Source organism: Falco cherrug, chromosome 20 (genome assembly GCF_023634085.1).
Source record: "Falco cherrug isolate bFalChe1 chromosome 20, bFalChe1.pri, whole genome shotgun sequence".
NCBI lineage: Eukaryota > Metazoa > Chordata > Aves > Falconiformes > Falconidae > Falco > Falco cherrug.
The window spans coordinates 1626822-1647831 of NC_073716.1; the positions used below are offsets into that span (position 1 = coordinate 1626822).

The 21010-nt window shown below is 58.3% G+C and overlaps 1 protein-coding gene across 2 annotated transcripts; it reads right to left on the bottom strand.

Annotated features, from left to right (window-relative positions):
* Positions 1-231: 231 nt before the first annotated feature.
* Positions 232-20989, bottom strand: ITGB3 (integrin subunit beta 3). 2 transcript variants are annotated; one of them, XM_005439421.4, is made up of 15 exons: positions 20661-20989; positions 15460-15545; positions 11007-11199; positions 8733-8985; positions 8059-8221; positions 7295-7456; positions 7041-7136; positions 6758-6847; positions 6244-6378; positions 5387-5816; positions 2921-3143; positions 2597-2697; positions 2351-2470; positions 1142-1308; positions 232-396 (listed from the first exon to the last, which is right to left on the bottom strand). In XM_005439421.4, exons 1-15 carry the CDS (start codon positions 20716-20718, stop codon positions 328-330), a joined length of 2346 nt encoding a protein of 781 aa, XP_005439478.1. In that variant the 5' UTR covers positions 20719-20989; the 3' UTR covers positions 232-327. The 2 variants fall into 2 exon arrangements, with proteins under 2 accessions (XP_005439478.1, XP_027661613.1); XM_027805812.2 differs by lacking the exon at positions 20661-20989 and adding an exon at positions 19580-19867.
* Positions 20990-21010: the final 21 nt, after the last annotated feature.

A 21010-nucleotide genomic window follows, 5' to 3' on the forward strand; every position in this document is an offset into this window, starting at 1 on the left:
GAAATCCACTTGGCCCAATGAGCACCTAACCCTTCACAGACTCGCCAGGCAGAGAAAGTCCCATTTCTCCGTGTTCAGTGTATGGAGGGGCCGCCAGCTCCTGCGGGGCGACCCGCTGAGGTAAGGAGAGGTTTGCTGCAGAAAGCACGTCCCTGCAGTTACAGTGGGGTGACGGACAACAGGGCTTCGGAGGCGGTCGAGGGATTGTTAAATTACACGCAGACACACTCACACATGCAGACGCACGCAAGCTCTTCTGTAAACTGGACTCCAGAAGGTCCTGTGGATCCTTGGCTGATCCCACAGCCAGCGCTGGATGTGGCATCCTTACATGTTCCCGCGGTACGTGATGTTGGTGAAGGTAGACGTAGCCTCCTTGTATAGAGGGTTGTGGCCCTGGAAGAAGAAGGAACAAGAACATCATCACTTTGCGCTTGGCATCAGCATTCGTTCTCCCTTACAGCTGGGGAAACTGAGGCACCATTTCAGCATCGAGTGGTGGATCCACGTCTCCACTCGAGGCTCTGGCCGTGCAGTTTAATGGCTCTCCATTAGGTTTCATGGGGGAGAGCAAGGAAAAGCTGCTGCGGAGGAGAGGCGAGGCAGCAGGAGCTCAGGAGGCTAGAGGCCTCCCGGTGGGGTGGGATGGAGTGGCTCTTTCCCTTCCCTCTGGAGAGGGGGGAGGGGGGGCGCAGGCACCGGTGCTGCCCCAGCCCCTTCCCTTGTGCTCGGGGTGCCTCAGCCCTTCCAGCACCCCGTGGCAGGAGGGACCTTCCGCCTCGCCCACGGGATGGAAAGGCTGGTGTGGGCAGTGAGTAAGAGGGTCACGCTGGTGACAAACGTTTGGGATGTGCTGGAGGTGAGAAAATCATCTGGAACATCTGCTGTCACCTATGCACAGCCCCTGGGACCGCAGCGGGCTCGGGGAAGGGGTGTCCAGGCTGGCAGTGTCACCCCGTGTCCTGCCTGTGACACTGTGCCATGCTCCAGGGAGGGATGGGGCAAGCAGGTCCCTGAGGACTACGCCCTGGGACCACAGACAGCAGCTGGGCTCTCCTGCTGGGAGCACCGGGATCTGGATCCACTCAGCCCACGGGATTCAGGGGCTCCTGCCCAGCACACCCAACCCGCTGCCCCTCACCGTGTCCCACTTGGCCCTGGCCTTCTCCTCCTCGAAACGGGCGAATTCCCGGCGGTCGTGGATGGTGATGAGGAGCTTCCAGATGAGCAGGGCGGTGAGGCCGATGAGCAGGATGGCACCCATCACGGAGAGCAGGACCACCAGGACGTCTGGCCCCTTTGGGCAGTCTGGAGGAGGGAGGAGGGCAGGGTTGGGAGGGCTCAGCACCCCTTGGACAATTAAAAGCAGCTCTGGGGCTGCCTGGCCGTGGGTACATGGAGCTCCTCTGGTCTCAGGAGGGCTTCATCCTGCCCTGTCAAGGAGCAGGAGCCTCCAGCCCTGAACACAGCAGGCTCTGTAACGGAGGGTCCCATCCGTGGGGTGCACGTGCAGGACTCCTGTCTGTAGGGTGAGGTCTGCACCCACGCCTGGAGCAGCCCAAGGGGTTGCTGGGGTGCCAAGCTGGGGCATCACCGCTCTCACCCATGGCAGAGGATGACATCAGTGACCAAGTCATCCCCAAGCCACCAGCCTGGCTGACACCCCGCATCGCCCCCGCTTCCTGGATGTGTGTCAACACCGCGCTGCCAAACCGGGGTGGCGAGATCTGGTGCAAACCCCAGCAGCTGCCCCGGCCCCTGCCTGCCTCCCCTCTGCCGGCACAGGGGCTGCGGAGGGTGAGCTGCAGCCCTGCCGAGGGCAGGCAGTTGTAAGGAGAGCTGGCAGCTGCCCTCCTGGCTCTGCTTTCCAAGGATCTGTAGCCACACAGCCCCTGGCTCAGCTGGAAATCAGACCTGGAGGTCGCCGGAGACCCCGGGGGCTGCTCTGCGTGGCAGGGGGCTGCTGTATCCCAGCCCTGGGATGCAGCCGCGGTGTGGCTAGCAGGAGCCAGCTCTTCCCTGCTTCTCGAGAAAAATCACACCCATGGAGTCAAAAATGGGATCAGGGTGGTGGGAAGGTTGAGCCCCCGTCCTTGGCCTCACTGTGGGGGTGAAATAAGTGAGCAAGGTGGTGGGGAAATGTGAGACAGAGGCAGGAAATCACAGCCCCGGTGGCACGGAGCAGGGAACAAAGCGGCTCTGTAACCCCTCTCAGCCCCCCACCGCAGCACCCCGTGAGCCTGGCTGGGGTGGGAGCTATGAAGGGCACTCAGAACCCTCCCATTCAGCGCAGAAAGGCAGCACGGCACGCTCTGCATCCCCCAGCCCGACCACAGCAGCTGGGTCTTACCAGGCTCCTCGATAACGTAGAGGATGGACTTGCCGCTGGCGTCCTCGTAGTACTGGAACCGCACCACGCAGTCGTCCTCGTCCTTGTAGGTGCAGTTCACGGCATCCTTGCCCCTGTCACCTGCCAGAGCGAGAGGCTCAGAGCCCCCCGTGCCAGGGGGATGCACATGCGGAGGGAAAGCTGAGGGCATACGCAGCCCCCTGGATTTCCACGCTTTCGGGCAGGGCGTTGGGTCTCCTCTCTTACCCAGCTGCTGCACCGTCTCGATCTCGTCGCGGCACATGCGGCTGCAGGACTGCTGCTGCGCCAGCGTTCCCCGCTCAAACTTCTTGCACTCCACGCAATCCCTGAGGAAGAGGAGGGAGGTACCGTGAGCTCCCCCGTGCTCTCCCCAGGGAAGCATCATACCTTTCGGTCTGAGGCTGCGTAAATCGCTGCAATCCCAACCAAGCTGGGCTGCAGCTGGTGAGAGCTCCTGCTGCCGGCTCCCTGGTGGTGTATGACCCATCCCAGCTCTCTGCCGGCTGCCCCATGGGGTATGACCTGTCCCAGCTCTCTGCTCGCTCTCACTTTTTGATGGTGCAGGCGTCCGGGCACGTGGGACACTTCTCGCAGGTGTCGCCATAGGATCCAGGCTGGGTGCAGTCACACTTGCCGCAGACGCAGGAGCCGTGGCCACTGCACACCAGCCCGTTGCTGGACATGCACGTGTCGGTGCGGGTGGTGCAGTTGCAGTAGTCACCGGTCCAGTCCGAGTCACACAGACAGTCACCGCAGCTGCACTGCCCGTGGCCTGGGGACAATGCAGAAGGCATCAGAACCCTCGTGTGTCCCCACAGATCCCGTTAGCAGTCACCCATCTGGGATACCTGTGCACCCAGAGTGGCAGCTCCACCTCCGTCAGCACGGCAAAGCGGACCGGCCGCCCAGGACAGCCCCTTTCCACCGCCCTGGGGTGGCGCGCACAAAACTCACATCAAACCTCAACCTTCACTGTGTCCCCAGCACTCCTCGTATTCCACCCAAACAAGAAAAAAACTGTCAGATTTCAGGCTGAGCTGCCCCAGCTCTGGCAGGTTGGCTGCAACAGCTGGAGATGCTCCATCAGATGCATCTCTGAGCAAACTTCGGCTTTTAACTTTAGATTGAGTCAGAACATCTGGTCAAACCCCCCAAATCCCACTCGTTTCCCAGTCCCAGACCAGGCAGGGGAAGCTGATTGCTGGGAAAAGCCCGACAAGCTCTGCACACTCGCCGAGACTGGTTTAATCAGACAGACAGACAGACAGACGTGCTCAAATCCTGCCAAAGCCTGGAGCTATTTGGGCTGATTCCTGCTCAAAGACAAGACACGGTAAACGGAGGCAACACCACGGAGCTGGCACGTGCCAACCCATCCCCATCCCCGACCGCACCGGGGTGCATCGGGAATGCTGCTCCTGGCGAGGCATCAGCTGGGCACCAACCCACCACGGCCTTGGAGGCACCAGCGTGAGAAATTAATGTGTAACCCCGTTAACGAGGAACTAGGGCTGAGTCACAGGAAAACGGTGCCGCACCGGGTGACGGGGCATGGAAACAGACGGGGAGGCTGGGGAGAAGTGGCTCAGTGGGACGGGATGGATGCCAACGGGGTCAGACAGGTCAGGTTAATTAACAGCTCGCCCAGGCTGGAGGCAGTGCTTCATCATCGCCCTTCATCCCTCCTGCCCAGGCCTTGTGCAAACAGGCAGCGGGAGCAGGGGGAGGTCCCGGCTCCCCAGGGGCATCGAGGACACGGACTGTTCGGAGCTGGGAAAAACCCCAGTTCCCGGCGCCGTTCTCAGCAGGCTGTTAAGACAAGGGATCAATCCCAGCGGCGCAGAGCAGCCCTGAGCCAGGAACTGGGCTGAGGGGCAGGTGGGGTCCCAAAAAACTCGATTTGGAGATGTTGGGAAGCAGGAACCTGGTCATCTGGCCAGCAGGTTTCATATCCCCAGCCCTGGGCTCCAGCAGAGTGGGATCAGCTTTGGGTACTGATGTTTTCTTGAGGATCTGGGGGCTTGCAGCAGGAAAGGGGTGGCTTTTCTGGCACTGTGTTAGCAGCTGCCTCACCTGGGCTCACGGAGGGAGGCTGGGGATAGGAAAGGGAGGGGGTACCCCTCTGTCATTCCCCCCTTGAATCACACTTGGGATGCTCTGCTCCTGGACGGGACATGCCACCGCTTCATGTCTCAGTCTCAGGCGCTGCCACCCCTCCCACATCCTCTCCCACATCCTCTAAAAAAGCCAGGAGATGGGGCAGAGCCCTGGGGTTCACTCAGGCCTTCGGTGCTTACTGGTGGGAGAAACCCTGGGTGGGGATTTCCTGATGGGGAAGAGACCCTGGCACATCAGGACGCAAGAAAATGCTTTGGGATGGGTGTTTTGCAGAGAGGGGCTCCTTCCCCAGCCCCTGGCATGGGAGAAATACTCAGGGACCCGCTCCTCTCCCCGGTGCTGAGAGCAGCAGCAGCCAGGGCGCCTGGCAGCAGGTGGAAGAGATGAATATTCAGGAGCGGACAGGCTTCAAGCCAGCGATGGGGGAGGATTTACTTCCCCAATGCTTTTTCCAACAGGGAGCCTTCAAGAACTGGGTGGAGGAGAAAAGTTGCCTCTCCCCAGCCTTCTCCCTCCATCCTGGGGTTTCCTCCTGCAGAGCAGTGCCTCTGACGTGCGGGGGGCTGCAATGTGAGCAGGGTCCCTGCCCTGTGCACCCCGGGGCTGCTTCCTTGGGTGCCCCCCAGCCCACTCAGGGACTCCCGAGCCCAAGTAGGGACAGAGGTCTGCTTTTTAACCCTCTGGCCCATCACCCCCCCAACAGCTATCGGGCACGGGAGGTGACACCAGCTGCCAAAAAGGGAGTCATTCCCCTGGCATCGCTCCAGACCCAGGGCTGCTCCAGCGAGGGAGCTGGAGGTGGGGACAACGCATGGGACAAGCCCCAGAGGAGCCGGTGTCGGTGTCGTCCTCCTCCGTGAGCTCGGGCAGCGCAAGCGCCCGGATCCCAGCACTCACCTGAGCACATTTGGCCCTTGAAGCGGACGCAGGAGAAGTCGTCGCATTCGCAGTACTTGCCCGTCACCTTCCCGAAATCGCTGCTGTGGCACACGCACTGCCCGCAGATGCACTCGCCGCGCTGGCTGCAGAGGGGCTGGCCTGGCCGGGGGCTGCAGTTGTCCTGCTGCGAGGGGTTGTACTCCTCCTCCGAGCACTCGCAGTGCGAGCCCAGGCGCCCGGGGTTGCAGCGGCACACGCCGCACTCCAGCGTGCCGTTGCCTCGGCTGCAGGACGAGCTGTTGGCTTCGGCTTGGCCCTCGCAGTAGCAGTTGCAGCTGAAGTTCACCATCACCGTCAGGCTGTCCTTGAAGCCCACGGGTTTGATGGTGAAGGATTTCTGCCGCTCCCGTGGGCAGCCCCGCACTTTGGCCTCGATACTGAAGCTCACCTGGAAGGCAAGAGGGTGCATCGGGGTGTCAGTACCACCAGCATGGTATTGGGGTACCTGCTCCACTCCGTCCCCCAGCTTTAGGAGCCCAGAAATGGGACCCACCATTTGGCTACAAAGGCAAATAGCCCTCTTGGGGCTTTTCGAAGCTGTCCCGGCATGGTCTGGACCAGGCACCTGCCTGCCACAGCTAAATCCCATGCACTGTGGCCAGCGGTGAGACTGAGCTAGAGGACCACAGAGTCTGCATCCATCAGGCTCAAAAAAGCATTTTCCCCCTTGCACCCACCCAGCTGGGCCCCTCTCTGCACTGCAGAGGTTACAGGGCTCGTGTCACCCAGTGGGTGCTGGAGGAAAGTGTCAGATGAGCTGGCAGCACTGCTACGTGGAGGGGGAGAAAAACCAATCCCACGAGCTGGATCCTCACCGTGTCCCCGATCTTGAGCCCCACGCAGGACTTGAGCCCAGGGATGACCTCGTCGTTGAGGCAGGTTGCGTTGAAGGCCAGGGACAGCTCTTCGGGGAGGTCACGCACCTCCAGCTCCACCTTGGAGCGGATTTTCTAGGGGAGGAGAGAGGAACAATGAAGATGACAGCACAGGCTGGGCAGGGCTCGGTCCTGGGAGGGGTCCCCCCGAGCACCCCAGCGATGTTCCCACGCAGAGGGGAAAGCAGCCAAGTGCCCCGAGTCTTTCTCAGGACTCAGCTACGTCATCCCCCACAGAGAAATGCCTTCGAGGATAGAAGGGGCAGCGAGCACAGTGATCGCCCTTCCCCAGGGTCCCCGCACGCGGGGGTGGAGGCAGATGCTCACAGCTGGTGCAGGGAGGATGCTCGGGGTTGGGGGAGCTGCCAGATCTGTCTGGGCTGTTTGCAGTGTGAAGCAGTGGTTATTTTGGGAGGGAGAAAGTGGCTGCGGGGCCATCACACTGCACACTCACCCCATAGGAGTCCACTATGAGCTGCAGGACATTGCTGGAGTCTCTGGACAAGGTGCCCACGGTTGTGCCTGGGATCAGCTCGCTGTAGTTCTGGAGAAATATCATAAGCGTGGGCTGCTCGTGATGGGTGAATGTGCCACTGCTGGGCCAAACCCTGTCCGGGCACACGGGAACTTCCCAGGGAGCTTTGATAGGGCAGGAGACCACCCAAGGCCAGCCGCAAAGGGTGCTCCTCAGGACCCACCAGCCCGCCAAGAAGGTGGCTTTGCATAGCAGCTCTTACCTGGTAGAGGCCAACAACTGTGTCTGTCACAGCAAAGATCAAGTTGATGTTCTTCTGTGAGAGTTTCTCAGTCATCAGACCCAGAGAGGGATAGTCCTGGGGAAGAGGAGAAGCTATACCCTAGGAACATGCACCCCCAACCACCCTGGTCCCCATCACGCTCTCCAACCGCAGCTGGACCACCTTTCCCATCCCACGGGGATCCTCAACAGGAGCTCTGGGCTCCACAACCCCACACAGGGGTCAGCATTTACCAGTGTGGTGGAGGCAGAGTAGAAATTATCCTTGTTGATGTGGCACTGGGCATCATTGGGCTGCACGATGCCGGCCAGCCTGCCATCCAGCGCGATGTGGGTCTTGGCATCCGTGGTGAAGACCAGTAGGTGGGAAGCATCGTTCCTCCAGCCGATTTTCTCCTGCAGCGAAAGGCAGCTCCCAGTTGTGCGGCAGCACGCACCGAGGGCAGCCCTACGTGCCAGCGCCCCACGACCATCTTTGCTGCCACCTCGGGTCACGGCTTGGCCGCAGGGACCAGCCTGACACTGCAGAGGGAAGCGAGGGCAGTCGCCCTCCCAGGGAAGTGCTGGGGTGGTGGGGTGGGCTGTGGAGCCTGGCAGGTGGGCATGGGCTGCTGGTACAGGTGAAAGACAGGTTTTAATTTGCTAGAGTGTTAATCAAGGTGGCTAATGACTGGGGGACGCGACCCCTCCCATTTCCAGCAAAACCAAGGTGCAGGCACAGGAGATGATGTCCCTTCTGGGCTGGTTACTGCAGGGCTGACGTGGGATCACCTGCTCCTTTCTCCCCCCAGGACCACCTATGGGCCCTGCTCTTCCCTTGCCTTGGCTATTGGTCTGGAAATGTCCTAGTTGAGATGTTCACGCTCTCCAGATCTGAGCCCCAGAGCAGCTCCACAGGGCTTATTATGGTCCTGGTGGGGTTGGGTGGTCTCTGCCAACCCATCAGGCCCAGCCTGATGACCCTCTCCTGGCCCCAGTCAGATCTTCTTGCCCCTTACGTCGCACACGGTGGCCTGGATGATGGCATCGAAGCCGCCCTCGGGTGCGTCACGGTTCCGTGAGACACTCTGCTTCTGCACCTCCTCATTGAAACGGGTCACCTCGTCCGTGAGCGACAGGACGTGTTTGTAGCCAAACATGGGCAGGCAGGTTTCCCCAATCCTGCAGGAGAAAAGCAGTCAGGGTGTGATGCTCACAGGGCTCTTCCAGCTCCCATCCCTGCCCTGCACCCATCTCGCATCCCGTGGTCCCATCCAGGATGCGTTGGAGGCACCCAACCACCCCAGGAGCCTGAGGACACAGCCAGAGGCTGGTGAAGGACCTTTTAAAAACCAGCCACATGTTCTAGAGATGCTGGGCCCAGGTCAGCTCCCAGCCTCTGTCCTGCTGGGGTTTTTAGGAGTCCCTTTTTTTGACCCTCTACATCTCTCCTGAAAAAATGGTGTCAACCCAATTGTTCCCTTAAAAGCTTTTCAGTGACAACGATACTTTTAGTTTAGACCTGCTGTTGCTCCCTGTGCCAGCAGAATGTGCATCACAACCAGGTTTAATTCTGCCCAAAAGAAGGCGCCCAGCTCCCTGCTGAAATCCATTGGTATGGATCTCCAGCCACGTTCCAGTGATGTCCCATTAACTTCTGGCCCTTAGAGGACTTCCTCAGCCTGGAACTTACTCATAGCAAGGGTTTGTGATGGCTTGTGGAGGAGAGATATACATGTAGGGGGAAATAGGCTTGTCCACAAAGGCCCCAAAGCCGATGCGGAGGTTGCTGGTAAGCTTGCGCATCTCGCTGGCCAGGTTTGTGCCCAGATTCTGGATGTTCCTCAGATCGTCCTTCATGGAGTTGGACAGGTCCATCAGGTAGTAGATGTCCACGGGGTAGTCTTCCACTTGACGCACTTGGACGCGAAAGGTCTGGGAGTCATCTGTAATGTGACAAGGCAGCGGGGTGAGAGATCCGCTCCCGGGAGGAGCCACGGGGGCTCACCACAGGGCTAGGGAGAAAGCCTGTGGGGTCAGCAGGAGCCAAGGAGGTGGCTTAAAGCTGCTGGAAGGAGAACACCACAGTTAAATAGACCCAGGGGTAAAGCCCTCAGGGCAGGGTGCTGGTGGGAGGTGTGCCATGCACCCCTTGGAGATGTGAATGTGGCGTTTGGGTCCTGTTCTCCAGACCTGTGGTGGCCAGGCTGTGAGCAGATCCTCCCTCTCCGAGCTGACCCCCAGGGTGCCCTGCACGAACAGTGTGACCAACACGGTTGGATAGAGAGGGTGAAACACCCGGCAGGTGGGCAGCAGGTCTGCAGGGATTGCCAGGGGCTGCCTGGCTGCTTCAGACTTCTCCGAGCTCCCAAGGGACTCCAGGCACCTCCCAGGGCCTCCCCCATCCCTGTTCCTTCCCTTTCCTCTTGGCTCCTCCCAGCTTCTTCTGGGAAATTGTTAGTGAAACATTTTCCAATGAAACAAAAACCTCCTTAGACAAAACCTTCTGGGGAACAGGCCAGTTTTGATGACTTTTGCACTTAAAAAACCCAAAAAAGCTAAAAATGCTTTGGGTTGATGTTTTCATTCTGCCTTTTAAAAAACACAAAGGTTCTTTCTTGCTGCTCTTTGAAACAGCTTCTTTGAAATGTAAACTGGGGCACAGCTGCAGCTTTCTCAGAACACCTCAAATGTTGAGGAAAAAAGCTTTAATTGGGCTTAAATTGTTAATGTTTTCATATTCCCTTCTAAACTGGTGTGTCGCCTTCTGACTTTCAGGATGGAGAAAGTCGAGAGCCTCCGTCCCCTTCCAGGAGCACCACCACACAGGCAGGGGTCCCAGCTTTGTGCTCACACAGCAGCTTTCCTCCTTGTTGAGCTAAAACCACAAGGACTCCAAGTTTGTGGAACGTGGGCTGTGACTTGTCCTGCTTATATCCTCCAGCGTTTGGTCTTGATTCATGAGTCAAGGCAGATGACTTATGCTAAGCCTTGGCTGGGCAGAGATGGTATCAGGCTGGGGGTGGGTGGGGTGTCTTCTTCTGCATCCAAGGAACAGAGACTCAGGGCATTGCACCCTGCCTCTGTTCCTCTCCAGAGCAGCACACCTCCTGCCTCCTGCCACAGCTTTAGACCTGAACAGAGCAAGGGCCACTGAGCAGCCACACGTCCCCATGGCATCGGATGTCCCCATTGCATTGGGACACTTCAGACTGCCGTCAGTCAGGTGGGACAGGACTCTTGGCCAGGCCCAGGGACGAACACAGCATGCCACGTGCTATCGGCCACCAGTACCTGGCCCCAGGGCTTGACTGAGCACAAGGAACCAAAATTGTTCCTGCTGAGCCTGGAGGAGCCATCGGTGAGTGGAAGGCTGGGGGTGGGCTACTCGCAGGGCAGAGCAGGGCGATGGTATCACTCACTCCGTGTTCCCCAAACCAGTTTTGTAACCTTGGGCAAGTGGCGTTTGTTAGTTTTGCCTCCTGCCTGGCACGGTTTGAAACTCCTCAGCGCTGGCAAACAACCATAACAGTCAGTTGGCTCCAGTTTGCCTGGCTGAAATGAGCCTGGGAAATTACAGCGACCTGTTGGTATTCCAACCCTGCCAGCTGCTCCACGGCTTATAAGAGACGAGCTGACCTCCACCGAGGCGTTCAGAGCGCAGCAGCAGCAGCTGACATCTAAAGGGCTTTATAAAAGAAGCTTCTTGTTGAAGTTGCATCCTGCCCTGCCCCTCAGGATACACAGGATTGATCCAAGAGACTGAACAGCAGAGAACAGCTTGCAGCCAGCCTAGCTGCCCACCAGGGATGCGCCTGGAGGGTCGGTGCAGCCCCCAGCTTGGCCTTGCCCTTGATGGACACAAGACAGCTATAGCCATGGCCATAGCGATGGCTCATCCGTTGCTTGAGCCTTTGGGTTATTTCCCACTACATCTCCTGCTCCCACAGCAGCTGGGGGGTCTTACCCGGCCGCAGGTTCAGCTGTATTTTCTGGGGGCTCATCTGGGTGGTGGTGGAGCCCCCCGAGCCCTTGTTGCTGAGGGGTCGGTCCTCCAGGATGGTTACGCTGCTGGTGGGGAACTCGATGTAGCCCTGCCCGCAGCCGTTTCGCAGGAGGTTGGCACGCAGGTCACAGCGAGGGGACGACTGCAACATGACCTGCAGGAGAGGGACACGGTCAGGACCCAGGTCCCCCCAGGGTTAAGGAGAGACCCCCAGCTTTATCACACCTAACGCAAGAGCAGGATAAGAGGCTTTTGGGGGCCCATGGTCTCTCCTCAAAGGAGGTTGCAGGCAGAGGGGATCCAGGACCAACAAGTCCTGCTGGGGTTCAGAGAAGGTTCTGGTCTGTTGTGCTCTGCGGCAGAGCTCAGCACCTCCGCCAAGGAGCGATGGATAACATATTCCTGCCAAACCCCATCCTGACTCCCGGCAGCTGGAACCTCAGCTTTGGGTTTTGGCAAAGCTAAAAGGAAAGCGCCTCTATGTGGGATGGTTGAATTGGGTGAGGCGGGATGTGAAGATGGCAGGCTGGGGGTGAGGGGCAGAGCCCGGGACTTTTTTTTGTTGTTTTCTAAACTTTGGCAAAAGGCAAGGCACCTTTCCCCTCCATTTTCTCATCACGTTCCCTTAGAAGTCCTGCTGCGAGCAGGGAAAAGCCCGCTGCGGGTGAGCCCATCGCAGGGAATGGCGCTCAGTTCCTGCCCGAGAACGGGTCAGGCTTATCTGCAGCTCTCCAGCTTCCTGCCGGGTGAGCTGGCTGGGGGAGAGGAGAACCAAAAAAGGAGCAAAAAGGCAACGGGGCTGCAGGAGCAGCCGTCAAGTGCCCATCAGGGGCAGGAAGCCCAAAGCGTGGAGTCACGGTGGGGCTCCGGCCCCGTCCTTCCTTTCCTAGAAAGCTCCCGGCTTCTCGCCCTTATCACGGCACGTCAGAAGGGCTCCCGTCCTTTTGGTTTCTCATGAAGACAAATATGGGAAGAATTTCTTTCCCAGCCCAACACTGCCAGGATCTGCTGCTGTACATTCCCGGCCAGGCAGCAGCCACCCTCCCCTCCAAAAGGTTTCTCCATTTCCCTCCCACAGCCTAAAACTTTCTACATTCACAGCCCCGCAGCAGATGACCAGCACAGCCTTTCCCTGCAGCAAAGGGGGGTGGCACAGGTCCTGCTGGGGCTGGTTCAGCTCCCTCCAGGCTCCTGGGAAGCTGGATCCCGATGCCGCAGCCCCCCAGCACCGGAGCGGCTCCCCATCCAGGCCATCATCTCCCCCAGCTCCCGGCTGGCTGAACCCCGGAGCAAATGCGTGTGTTTGACAGAAACAAGTAGAAAAATGCAAACAGTGTCAGAGGCCCTGGTTGGCCTACAGCCCTCTGGAAGTGGTGGCCAAGTGATAGCCAGAAAATACATCAGCAGGCGTGTTCTCCCCCGCGGCCCCCTGCTCCCACCCTCTCCGCCTGGACAGCATGCCGTGGGCGAAGAGGACAAGTCATCCCTCCAAATTAGCTCCATTGCATGCGCCCACCCCGCGGGGCTCCCTGCTGCGGGAAGAGGTGCCTGATTTACTCCAGATCCCATCAATCATCACCTACATTCCTGTCCCAGGCAGGGAAATCACTGGGAAAACATGCGGGTGAAAAAGAGGGCTGGGCAGACACGTTTTTAACTGTGGTGCTGGGCTCTTGGGCAATACCTGGAGATCCTGGGGAACTTCCAGGACCCAAAAGGGCACGCAGCACCTTCTGGGATCAGCATCATCATTCCTGCTGTGGGATTCCCATGGGGAAGCTATTTAACCCCAGGGCTGCATCCTTCTCCTTTCCCTGGAGCCCTAAATATTACAATTGACTCGGGAGTCACAGGAGCAGCCCCAGCCACAAAACTACTGCAAAAGACAAAGGAAAAAGTTATTGTGGCATCAAAGGGGCATTTGGCCACGAGGCCCTCGCAGCCCCCAGCCTGTATTTTACCCCAGTCTCCGCAGCCGTGCTGACTCAGCAACTGGGACACAGCCCCAGGTAGGACAACCCAGAGGCAGCCCAGGCTTGCTGGTGACAAACTCTGAGCGCAGGGACTTCGTCCACTGCCACACATGCAACAAACCCCACTTCCCTGCCAGCACAGCCCCGCCAGCACCAGCTCCCCACCGCAGAGATGCTGCGGGGGGGTGGATATCCCCACCCCGCTGTCAAAAGCCACCCCACAGCCCTTTGCAGGGATACTCCCCAGCTCCAGGATGGGAAAGCTGATGATTTTATCCCCTGGTGGCTGCCTCCAGACCCCGTGAGCGAGGGCAGGGTCAGGCAGGGGGCTGGCAGAGCCAGCTCCATCCCCCAGCTCCCTTGCTGCTGGGCAGGGAGGCTGCGGGAACTCATGCATCCCCACGGCTTCTCTGTTTTCAACCACACGCAGCATCAGCTTCTCTGCAGGAGAGCTCCTGGGAGCACCCAAAGAGAGACGTCTCTGCAGATGAAGCTAAAACCTTCCAGCAGCTTCTCTAAAATCAAAGCCTGGTCCAGCCTTGCCTCCACCTTTCCTCCAAGGGAACCACAGCGGGTGACATTTCAGTTGGGTGAGACCCTAGAAGACGTCATGATAGTCTCCAAAGGGATTTTAGAGCCACGTCTCAGTGTTAAGGTTCAGCTGACTTTTTCCAAAAGGAAAAGCGAGTGGATGGGCACATCTATTTGTGGGTAAGAGTGGTCAAAGTTTCTGAGAAATAAGTAAAATGCAATTCTCCTCTGCATCAGCACTCGGTGGGGTCAGTGATCGCAAGAAGCCACAACGAAATCCGTCCATCCAAACCCAGGACGGAGCAGGAGTGGCTGATAACCCCCGGTCCTCGGGAAGGCCGCGCTGCTCAGCAAGGGCTGCAGTGGGAGCAGAAGCACAAATAAAGGCACTGTCCCTTTAAAAAAAAAGGGGGGGGGGGGGCACAGTATCAGAGACCTCCCCCACTCCAGGGAAATTAAACAAGCCCACAGAAAAAGCCCTCATTTGCTAAATTAAGACAATGTGGTCCAGATGTTGGAGGCAGAGTTGCTGAGCAGAGCTTGCACAGCCTGGCTCTCTGGGGGCCGCTTGCTGGCAGCGGGACGGCTCCCTCGCTGCTTGTCACGTCTGCCCATGAGCACAGCTCTGAGCAGCACTGGAAATATTTCCTTTTTTGGAAACCTTTGCTGATCTGAAGGAAAAAAAAAAAGCTCATCACAGCCCCCACTGCAGTGTCAAGACACCAGCCCAGCCCAGGAGCAGAGGCTGGGAAGGACGAGCCCAGCCCAGCCAGCCATTCCCCTCCGGAGAGGGGAGCAGGGTCCTTATCACCCTTCAGCCACTCCCCGCCGGAGATAAGATGGGGCACACAAGCATCTTTATCCACACCGAGATCCCGGCTATCCGCTGGGCACAGCAAGCGGAGGCACCCCCCCCAGATACACGCTGACCCCAAAGCATCAGGCCACGGGGGCATGATCCAGCAGCATTTTCCAGCTTGGATCGCTTTCCCCCATTCTTTCCCTAGTCCAAGTGGGCACCACGGGCACAGCTGGAGGAAGCAGAGCTTCAGGGATGGAGAAGCAGAAAACAAGGAAAGCCTTGCCAGAGGGGGAACGGGCTCTGGCCGCAAAGCCCAGGAGGAGGTTTCATCACCTCTCCCCATCCCAGCCTCACCTCCCCAGTCGCTGCCCTGGGGCTGCTCTCCCACTGCTGGGAAACTCCCTCCTTTTACCTCCCTGACGGACTAACCCCCAGGGCTGCATTTTTGGAGGGGAGCGTGGCAGATGTCCCCAGGCTCCCACCTACCCAGACAGGGTGATTTCAGAACCACAACTCAGTTCTCACATCCTCTTTAGCTCAGTAACTAAGACTAGACACCTTGTCTTCCGTTCCCTCTCTTTACAATGAAAAAAAAAAAAAAAAAAAAGGGTTTTGAACCCAAACCCTAACTTCTAATCAGTATTTTTCTTCCTCCCTCTAGGCTTCCTTCCCTTTCCGGTCCTTCTAACATTTAAGCTCCTTTAGCCAGAGCTTCATGATGGGTTTTCAAAAAGGAAACCAAAAATAAAGTAAGTTTTCAAATGTACATTTTTTGAAAGACAAAGTGAATTCCCAGTTGAAACATCAGCATTTCCCAGCCACCTTGACGTGGCTCCCACCACCTCCCAGGTGAGGGGCAGATTTTCAGAGCAAGGCAGGAGCAGGCAGCACGAGCCCTGTGATGTATGCACGTCTCGAGCTGTGGTCTGAGCCACATGCCACCGAGGAATGTTTTAGACACAGCGGGAACAGATGGAGACCGAGGTTGTGGCTGTAACGCAGGGATCAGCGCCCATCACACAACCCAGAGGCTCATCCCTTCCTACACACCCCCAGTCCGGCTCGGGGACCCGCTTCAGCCCTTTCTCAGCCGCCCCCCAGCTCTTACCTCTGCAGAGCACCAGGCGCAGAGGGGGCTCACGGCCAGGCACTGCTTGCAGGAGTTCACCCCGCGGGTGGTGCAGATGTTACCCCCTGAAACAGCAAAACAGAGAGCGGTTACAGCCTGCAGAACCCGGGGCTCACATGCCCTGAAGTCCCACTGCTCAGCCGACACCTTCAGGAGCAGACACAGCCCCTCTACTCTGACCCCTTTCCCAGCCCCAGGTGCTGCCTCTTGGCCCCTTTTATAAACACCTCCCCAGCCTGCTACCAGCTGGGCTTCATCCTGCTCAGGACTGAGCACCAGTTCCTATCTGCCAGCTCCTTACTGGTCCCTCCATCCCTGCAATGGTGCGTGTGTTGGAGTGAAGCCCCCACCGCTGGCAGGGAGGGCGCAGGCGTCTCCCCTTGTGCCTCCCAGCAAACAGCCTGGGGCAGCAGGGAGGGGGCCGTTCCCAGGGGTGCAGCGTGTACCCGCAGCCCCCCAAGCGGGTGGGGTACCGCCACGGCTTCCCACCGCCCCTGACCCGGGGGGGTCAGTGCCACCTGGTGCAGATGGTAAACTCAGTGGGTGATCTCGGCTCGGGTTCAAACCCAGGGAAGGGAGGGGAGGGAGAGGGCATGAGTCCGGAGACGCGCTGGTGGCATTTTGTGCCGATGCGCTGGGCAAAGGCTGGGCTCTGTCCGGGGCAGCGGCCAAGGGGACTTTGGAAGACACGTGTTGGCACCAGTCGTGAAGGCCAGCGGCTCCGTGGTGGGGATTAAAGGGCCCCAAAATGCCCACAGGGGCCCTGGGGCAGCACCAGCGTTGGCCCGAGCAGAAGGAGCTCCTCCGGCAGAGCCAGGGCTGTGCCGCTCTGCGGTTCCTGCTGCGGCGAGCGGCGGGGGGCACGGCCGCAGTGGTGTCACCCTCAGCTCTTCCTCCCTCCTGGGGCACAAGCGTCTTGGCAGAGGTTTAGGATTCCCTGGGTAGAGCAGACCGCAGCCATGTGCCTGCTTGGCTGGGGGAACGCTGCAGCCTGGGGACCCTGGGGGATGCTGGCGTGGAGCAGCGGGTGCTGGGGACTCCCCTTTGTCCCGTGTCCCCCCGTCCCCGCCCAGGGCTCTCCTGGGCAGCTGCAAGCAGAAAGCGCAGTGTTTTCTGCGGCGCAGGAAATGCAACACAAAGCAGAAAGGAAACAGTGGGACAATGTCGTCAGGTTTCTGGTCTGGGCAGAACCACAGCGATGGCATCACGTGCTCATGCCCACCAGTATGCAGCCTGGGAGTGTGAGCGTGCATGCGTGTCTGCGCGTGCGTGTGTGCATGGCAGCTGTGTGTGCAGCGTGTCACAGGTGTGTGTGTCTGTACAAGGCTGGTGTCACAGGCTGAGCTGGACACGCTGTGGCTGCCCTGAAGGGACGTGCTTGGGGACATGCCCCTGGGGCCAGTGGCCCCATCAGACCTCTGCCACCCACGCTCCTTGCTTGTCTCATGCAGGGGGACTAAATTAAATGCCCAGCTGCTGGCTCAGCACCACCTTTGGGGTGGATCTGCTCCCATATCTCTCTTTCTACACCAAAATACCCGGCTGTAGCATGCGAGGATGGGAAAGATTTGAAATTTAGCATTGTCCAAAAGAGCAACAGGTTGATCTCTGGTGCTTTCTGCACCAGGACACTGAGCGACGTGTTAGCAGCAGCAGCGCATCCTTGGGTGGACAGGTCTGGATGGCCAGGGCTTGGCAGTGGGAAGGCAAAGGGCTCAGACAGCAGCAGCGGCACCAACAGCACCAGCTCCTGCTTCCCACGCCTGCTCCCGCTGCGTCCGTGTGAAATCCCTCCTGCCTTGCCAAGTGCCGGTGGCTGCAGCCCAGCACCGGGGCGCGTGCCTTGGATTTGCACCGTGCCGTGCAGCTGGGAGCCAGTTCCGCATGGCTGGCAGCAGCTCAGCCCTCCAGGGACAGCAGGGGAGGCATTACCCTGCCAGCCCTTGGGGACGGGGAAGGCCCTGGCAGCTCCAGATGCTTAGGATTAAACTCTTAGAGCTGCCAACCCTGGGGCCACATGCCCGAGCATGGGAACAGCCCCCAAAGCTGCAGGTCGCTGGGGAGCCCTGATGCTTGGATACCTGGACCAGCACCGTGTGCCACTGGTCAGGGATGGGGGGAGAGGTGCCAGGTAGCCACCAGCCCTGTTCCAGGATTTTCATTGCTTTCCACTCTCACGTCCCTCCCAGCAGCAGCCGTGTCCAGCTGCTGACTCACGGCCGCCGTGGCTAGGGGCAGGGTTATAGCACCTGGTACCACCAGCAATGCTCCTGGCCCAGTTTAATGCCAGGTTTGCTGAGGTTTGTTCCCTCTGCAGTGGGTTTAACTTGCCGTAGGAGGGTTTGGTCACCTGGCTCTGCCCCAGCACCCAGCTTGCTGGCAAAGTGCGGCGCTGACAAGGGTCCCTGGCACCCATGGGTGCTCCAGCCATGCTCCCAGAAAAGGGACAGGACCCAGGGCTCACACCAGCATCCGGGATGTGAGACGCACTGTGACTTCAGCCAAGTCACTCAGCCGCTGTCTGCCTCAGTTTCCCTTGTGCAGTACTAACCCTGCTGTCAGCAAGATCTGGCTGCACTGAAACATGATGTGGAGGATTTCCAAGCTCATATCTGCCAGCCAAACCCTTGGCTGCCTCCTTTTTGCCTCTTCGTGCCGCGAAACCTGAGCTCTGGGGCTAATGAGCCCCAGGACTGTCCCTTTGGGCTGGAGAGCTCATCTGCTCTCCAGCATCTGGTACAAATTACCTCCTGCCTGTGCACAGCCTCTGGACCCCGGTGGTTTCCTTTCCTGCCCTCCTACTACGACCCCACAGCTCATGGGTCCTCGATCTGATGTCCCCCCTCCATGCTGGAGATGTAAATCCAATTTTCTGGTTGATTTTGGAACGAGGGCCACAAGCTGGGCTGTCCTGCCTGGGCAGAGCAGCGGCCGCATGGCTGGGGAGAAGCACATGGGGTTAACAGGGCTGCAGCATGGGGGTCCACAAGAGGGATGCTGCCATGTCCAAGGCCGCCCTGGGGTCTGCCCTTACCTCTGGCTTTGCCTGGGGGGTCCCTACAGGTCGGCACCTGCCCCAGACTCACGCAGCCCTGTGGTCCCCTTGGTCTCCATCTCTCCATAACCAAGACACATGCCTGGGGGTAGAGGACCCTTCCCCAACCTCCAGCACCATCCAGAGCCATTCTTGGCTGCGCTACACTGGGGGTCGGGTGGAGCATGGCCATCCCTTCCCCCTGGGAAGGGGCCGAAATCCCCCGGGCGCCAGTGGTAATTAACACAGGGCAGTTATCACCATCCAAACATGTGGCTGGTCCTGCCTCGAGCAGGCAGCTTCACCCCCTCCCTCACTGCGGGGAAATCTCTCTGTTCTGGCATTTCCAGCACTTGCTTGCCTGGCCCGGGGCAGGGCTGTGGTGTCGCGAGGGAGGTGGGCAGCGGGACCCCGGGGTGATGCAGGGCAAAAGCACAGGTGGAGGATGGGCAGCTTAAGTCCCCTCAGGTTTTGGCCCTGAGAGTGCCCAGCACCACTTCCCAGACTCAGGGCACTGCCTGGCTGTGAGCACGTTAACAAGATCCCAGCACAGCCTAAACTAATAAATTCTGTGTTTTTTCTTTACTTTCCCCCCCCTCATTTTCTGGGGCTTGTTTTTCCAGCCGTAAAAACTAATAAACCCCAGTACAAAAGCTGCATTTTTTTTACCATGAAAGCAGCTGGTCTCATATAATGATCTGATCCTAAAAACTCAGGCTTTTAAAAAAAAATTCAATAACCCTAGCACACGAAATACAGGGAAACGGGAGGTAAACTGGGCAGCATGGGACCCACCCGCCTGGGGCTGGGCGGCATTGTGGCCCCAAGTGAGGTGAAATGATGCACTTAAATTACCCCAGACGCCTGTGGCTGAGCATTACCCTTCCCTGGCTGGAGAAAATTACTCAGTCCCCAATCTGCACTCTAAGTAACCCCTCTGCATACTGGAGGAGCCACCCATACACTTTGTTTTTTCCCCCTCTGCCAACTTGAGCAAGAATGTGCACGCAGAAAACTTGAGAAAGAGATTTCAGAAAACTCGATGAACACACAAACCATACTTACATCCTCTCTGGCCTTTCTGCTTGGCTCAGGGGTAAGGATTTGGGCTTTTCTGGCTGGTCTGCCCACACCATCCTGGGGCTCTTTTCTCTGAACCTCTCCCTGTCTGCCAACATCTTCCCGGAGATGGGATGCCCCAAGCTGAGCTCAGCTGATGACAGGCACCAGAGAAATCACTTGCACAGCCCCAAACTGCCGCTTTATAAACTCAGGCTCTTCCAGGGGTTATCCTATGTCCTGTACTGATGACAGCTCGCTCTGGCAGCAGATTGGAGCCTCAGGCTGTTCCTGGGAATTCACCGAAGTCTGGAATTCTTTAGACAGAACAACGTTGCCCCAACCCCCTTCGAGTCTGGCCTTGAAAACAATGGGACTGATTTATAAATCAGGACCTGAAAACCCCACACCAGTTTGCAGTTGCAGGATTTACTTTAAGCCCCACACCTGGGGAGGAGGCAGCACTCTTCTAGCCTGCTTCTCCACACTACAGATACTGGAAAATCTTTTTTTAAATAAAAACTATATTTGTCCTGAAGTCACCTGATGTCAGAAACCAGAGTTTTTAACGAAAAGCACTGGAACAGCATGAGAAAAAAATAACACAAGACAGCAACGCTGACATAAATACACCCCCTGCCCTTAAAATGACACGGACACAGTGGCTACTGCCCTGCAAACTCTCCCAGCCTATTTTCTGTTGATGAAGGACGGAGCACAAGTCACACCCCAGTCGTTCCATTACAAACCGGTACCCGGAGCCAAACACAACGTAGGTAGAGAAGAGAATATGAACTTGCCACACCCAGCGTGCAAATAACGCACCAAACCGTGTCTTGACCCTGTAACATCTTGGAGAAATGCTCCCAGCCCCGTCCCGGCCAAAACCCAACGGCTCGAGCGGTGCTTTGGGTTTGGGAGCCGTGCTGCAGTTTCAGGCTGCCAGCTCCCCCTCCGAGTGATTTTCCTGGGAAATCACGGACCCTGGGAATGCAGAAAGTCCTGGGATTTTGTGAAATAACAGGCAAGGTAATCACTAAATGACCTGGCTTTCAGCAAGCAACAATGCTACGGGCTATAAACCTACCCCAGCTGCCAGCAGCGCAGAGCATGAGGACCCCCAGAGTCATGTAGAGTTTTTCCATCTTCTCCTCCGAGCCCCGGACGTGGGGGACTTCGTGGACCAGCCCCGCCGTGAGCGATGGAGAGCAGCTCTGGGCCAGCTGGAGGTTTTGAGTAGTCCGAGAGATGAATCATGAGTCTGGGTGTATGACACACATGACGAGCGCGGCCGGCCGGAGGAAACTGCGCTGGCTCATCACTCAGTTTTGAGTGAGGCAGTGCCCCCGCCCGCTCTGCCTGCAGCTCCTCTTGGCTTTTTTTACTCGCTCAGCTCAGACAAGGACCTAATAAACGCTGGCAGCAAGTACACAGCGC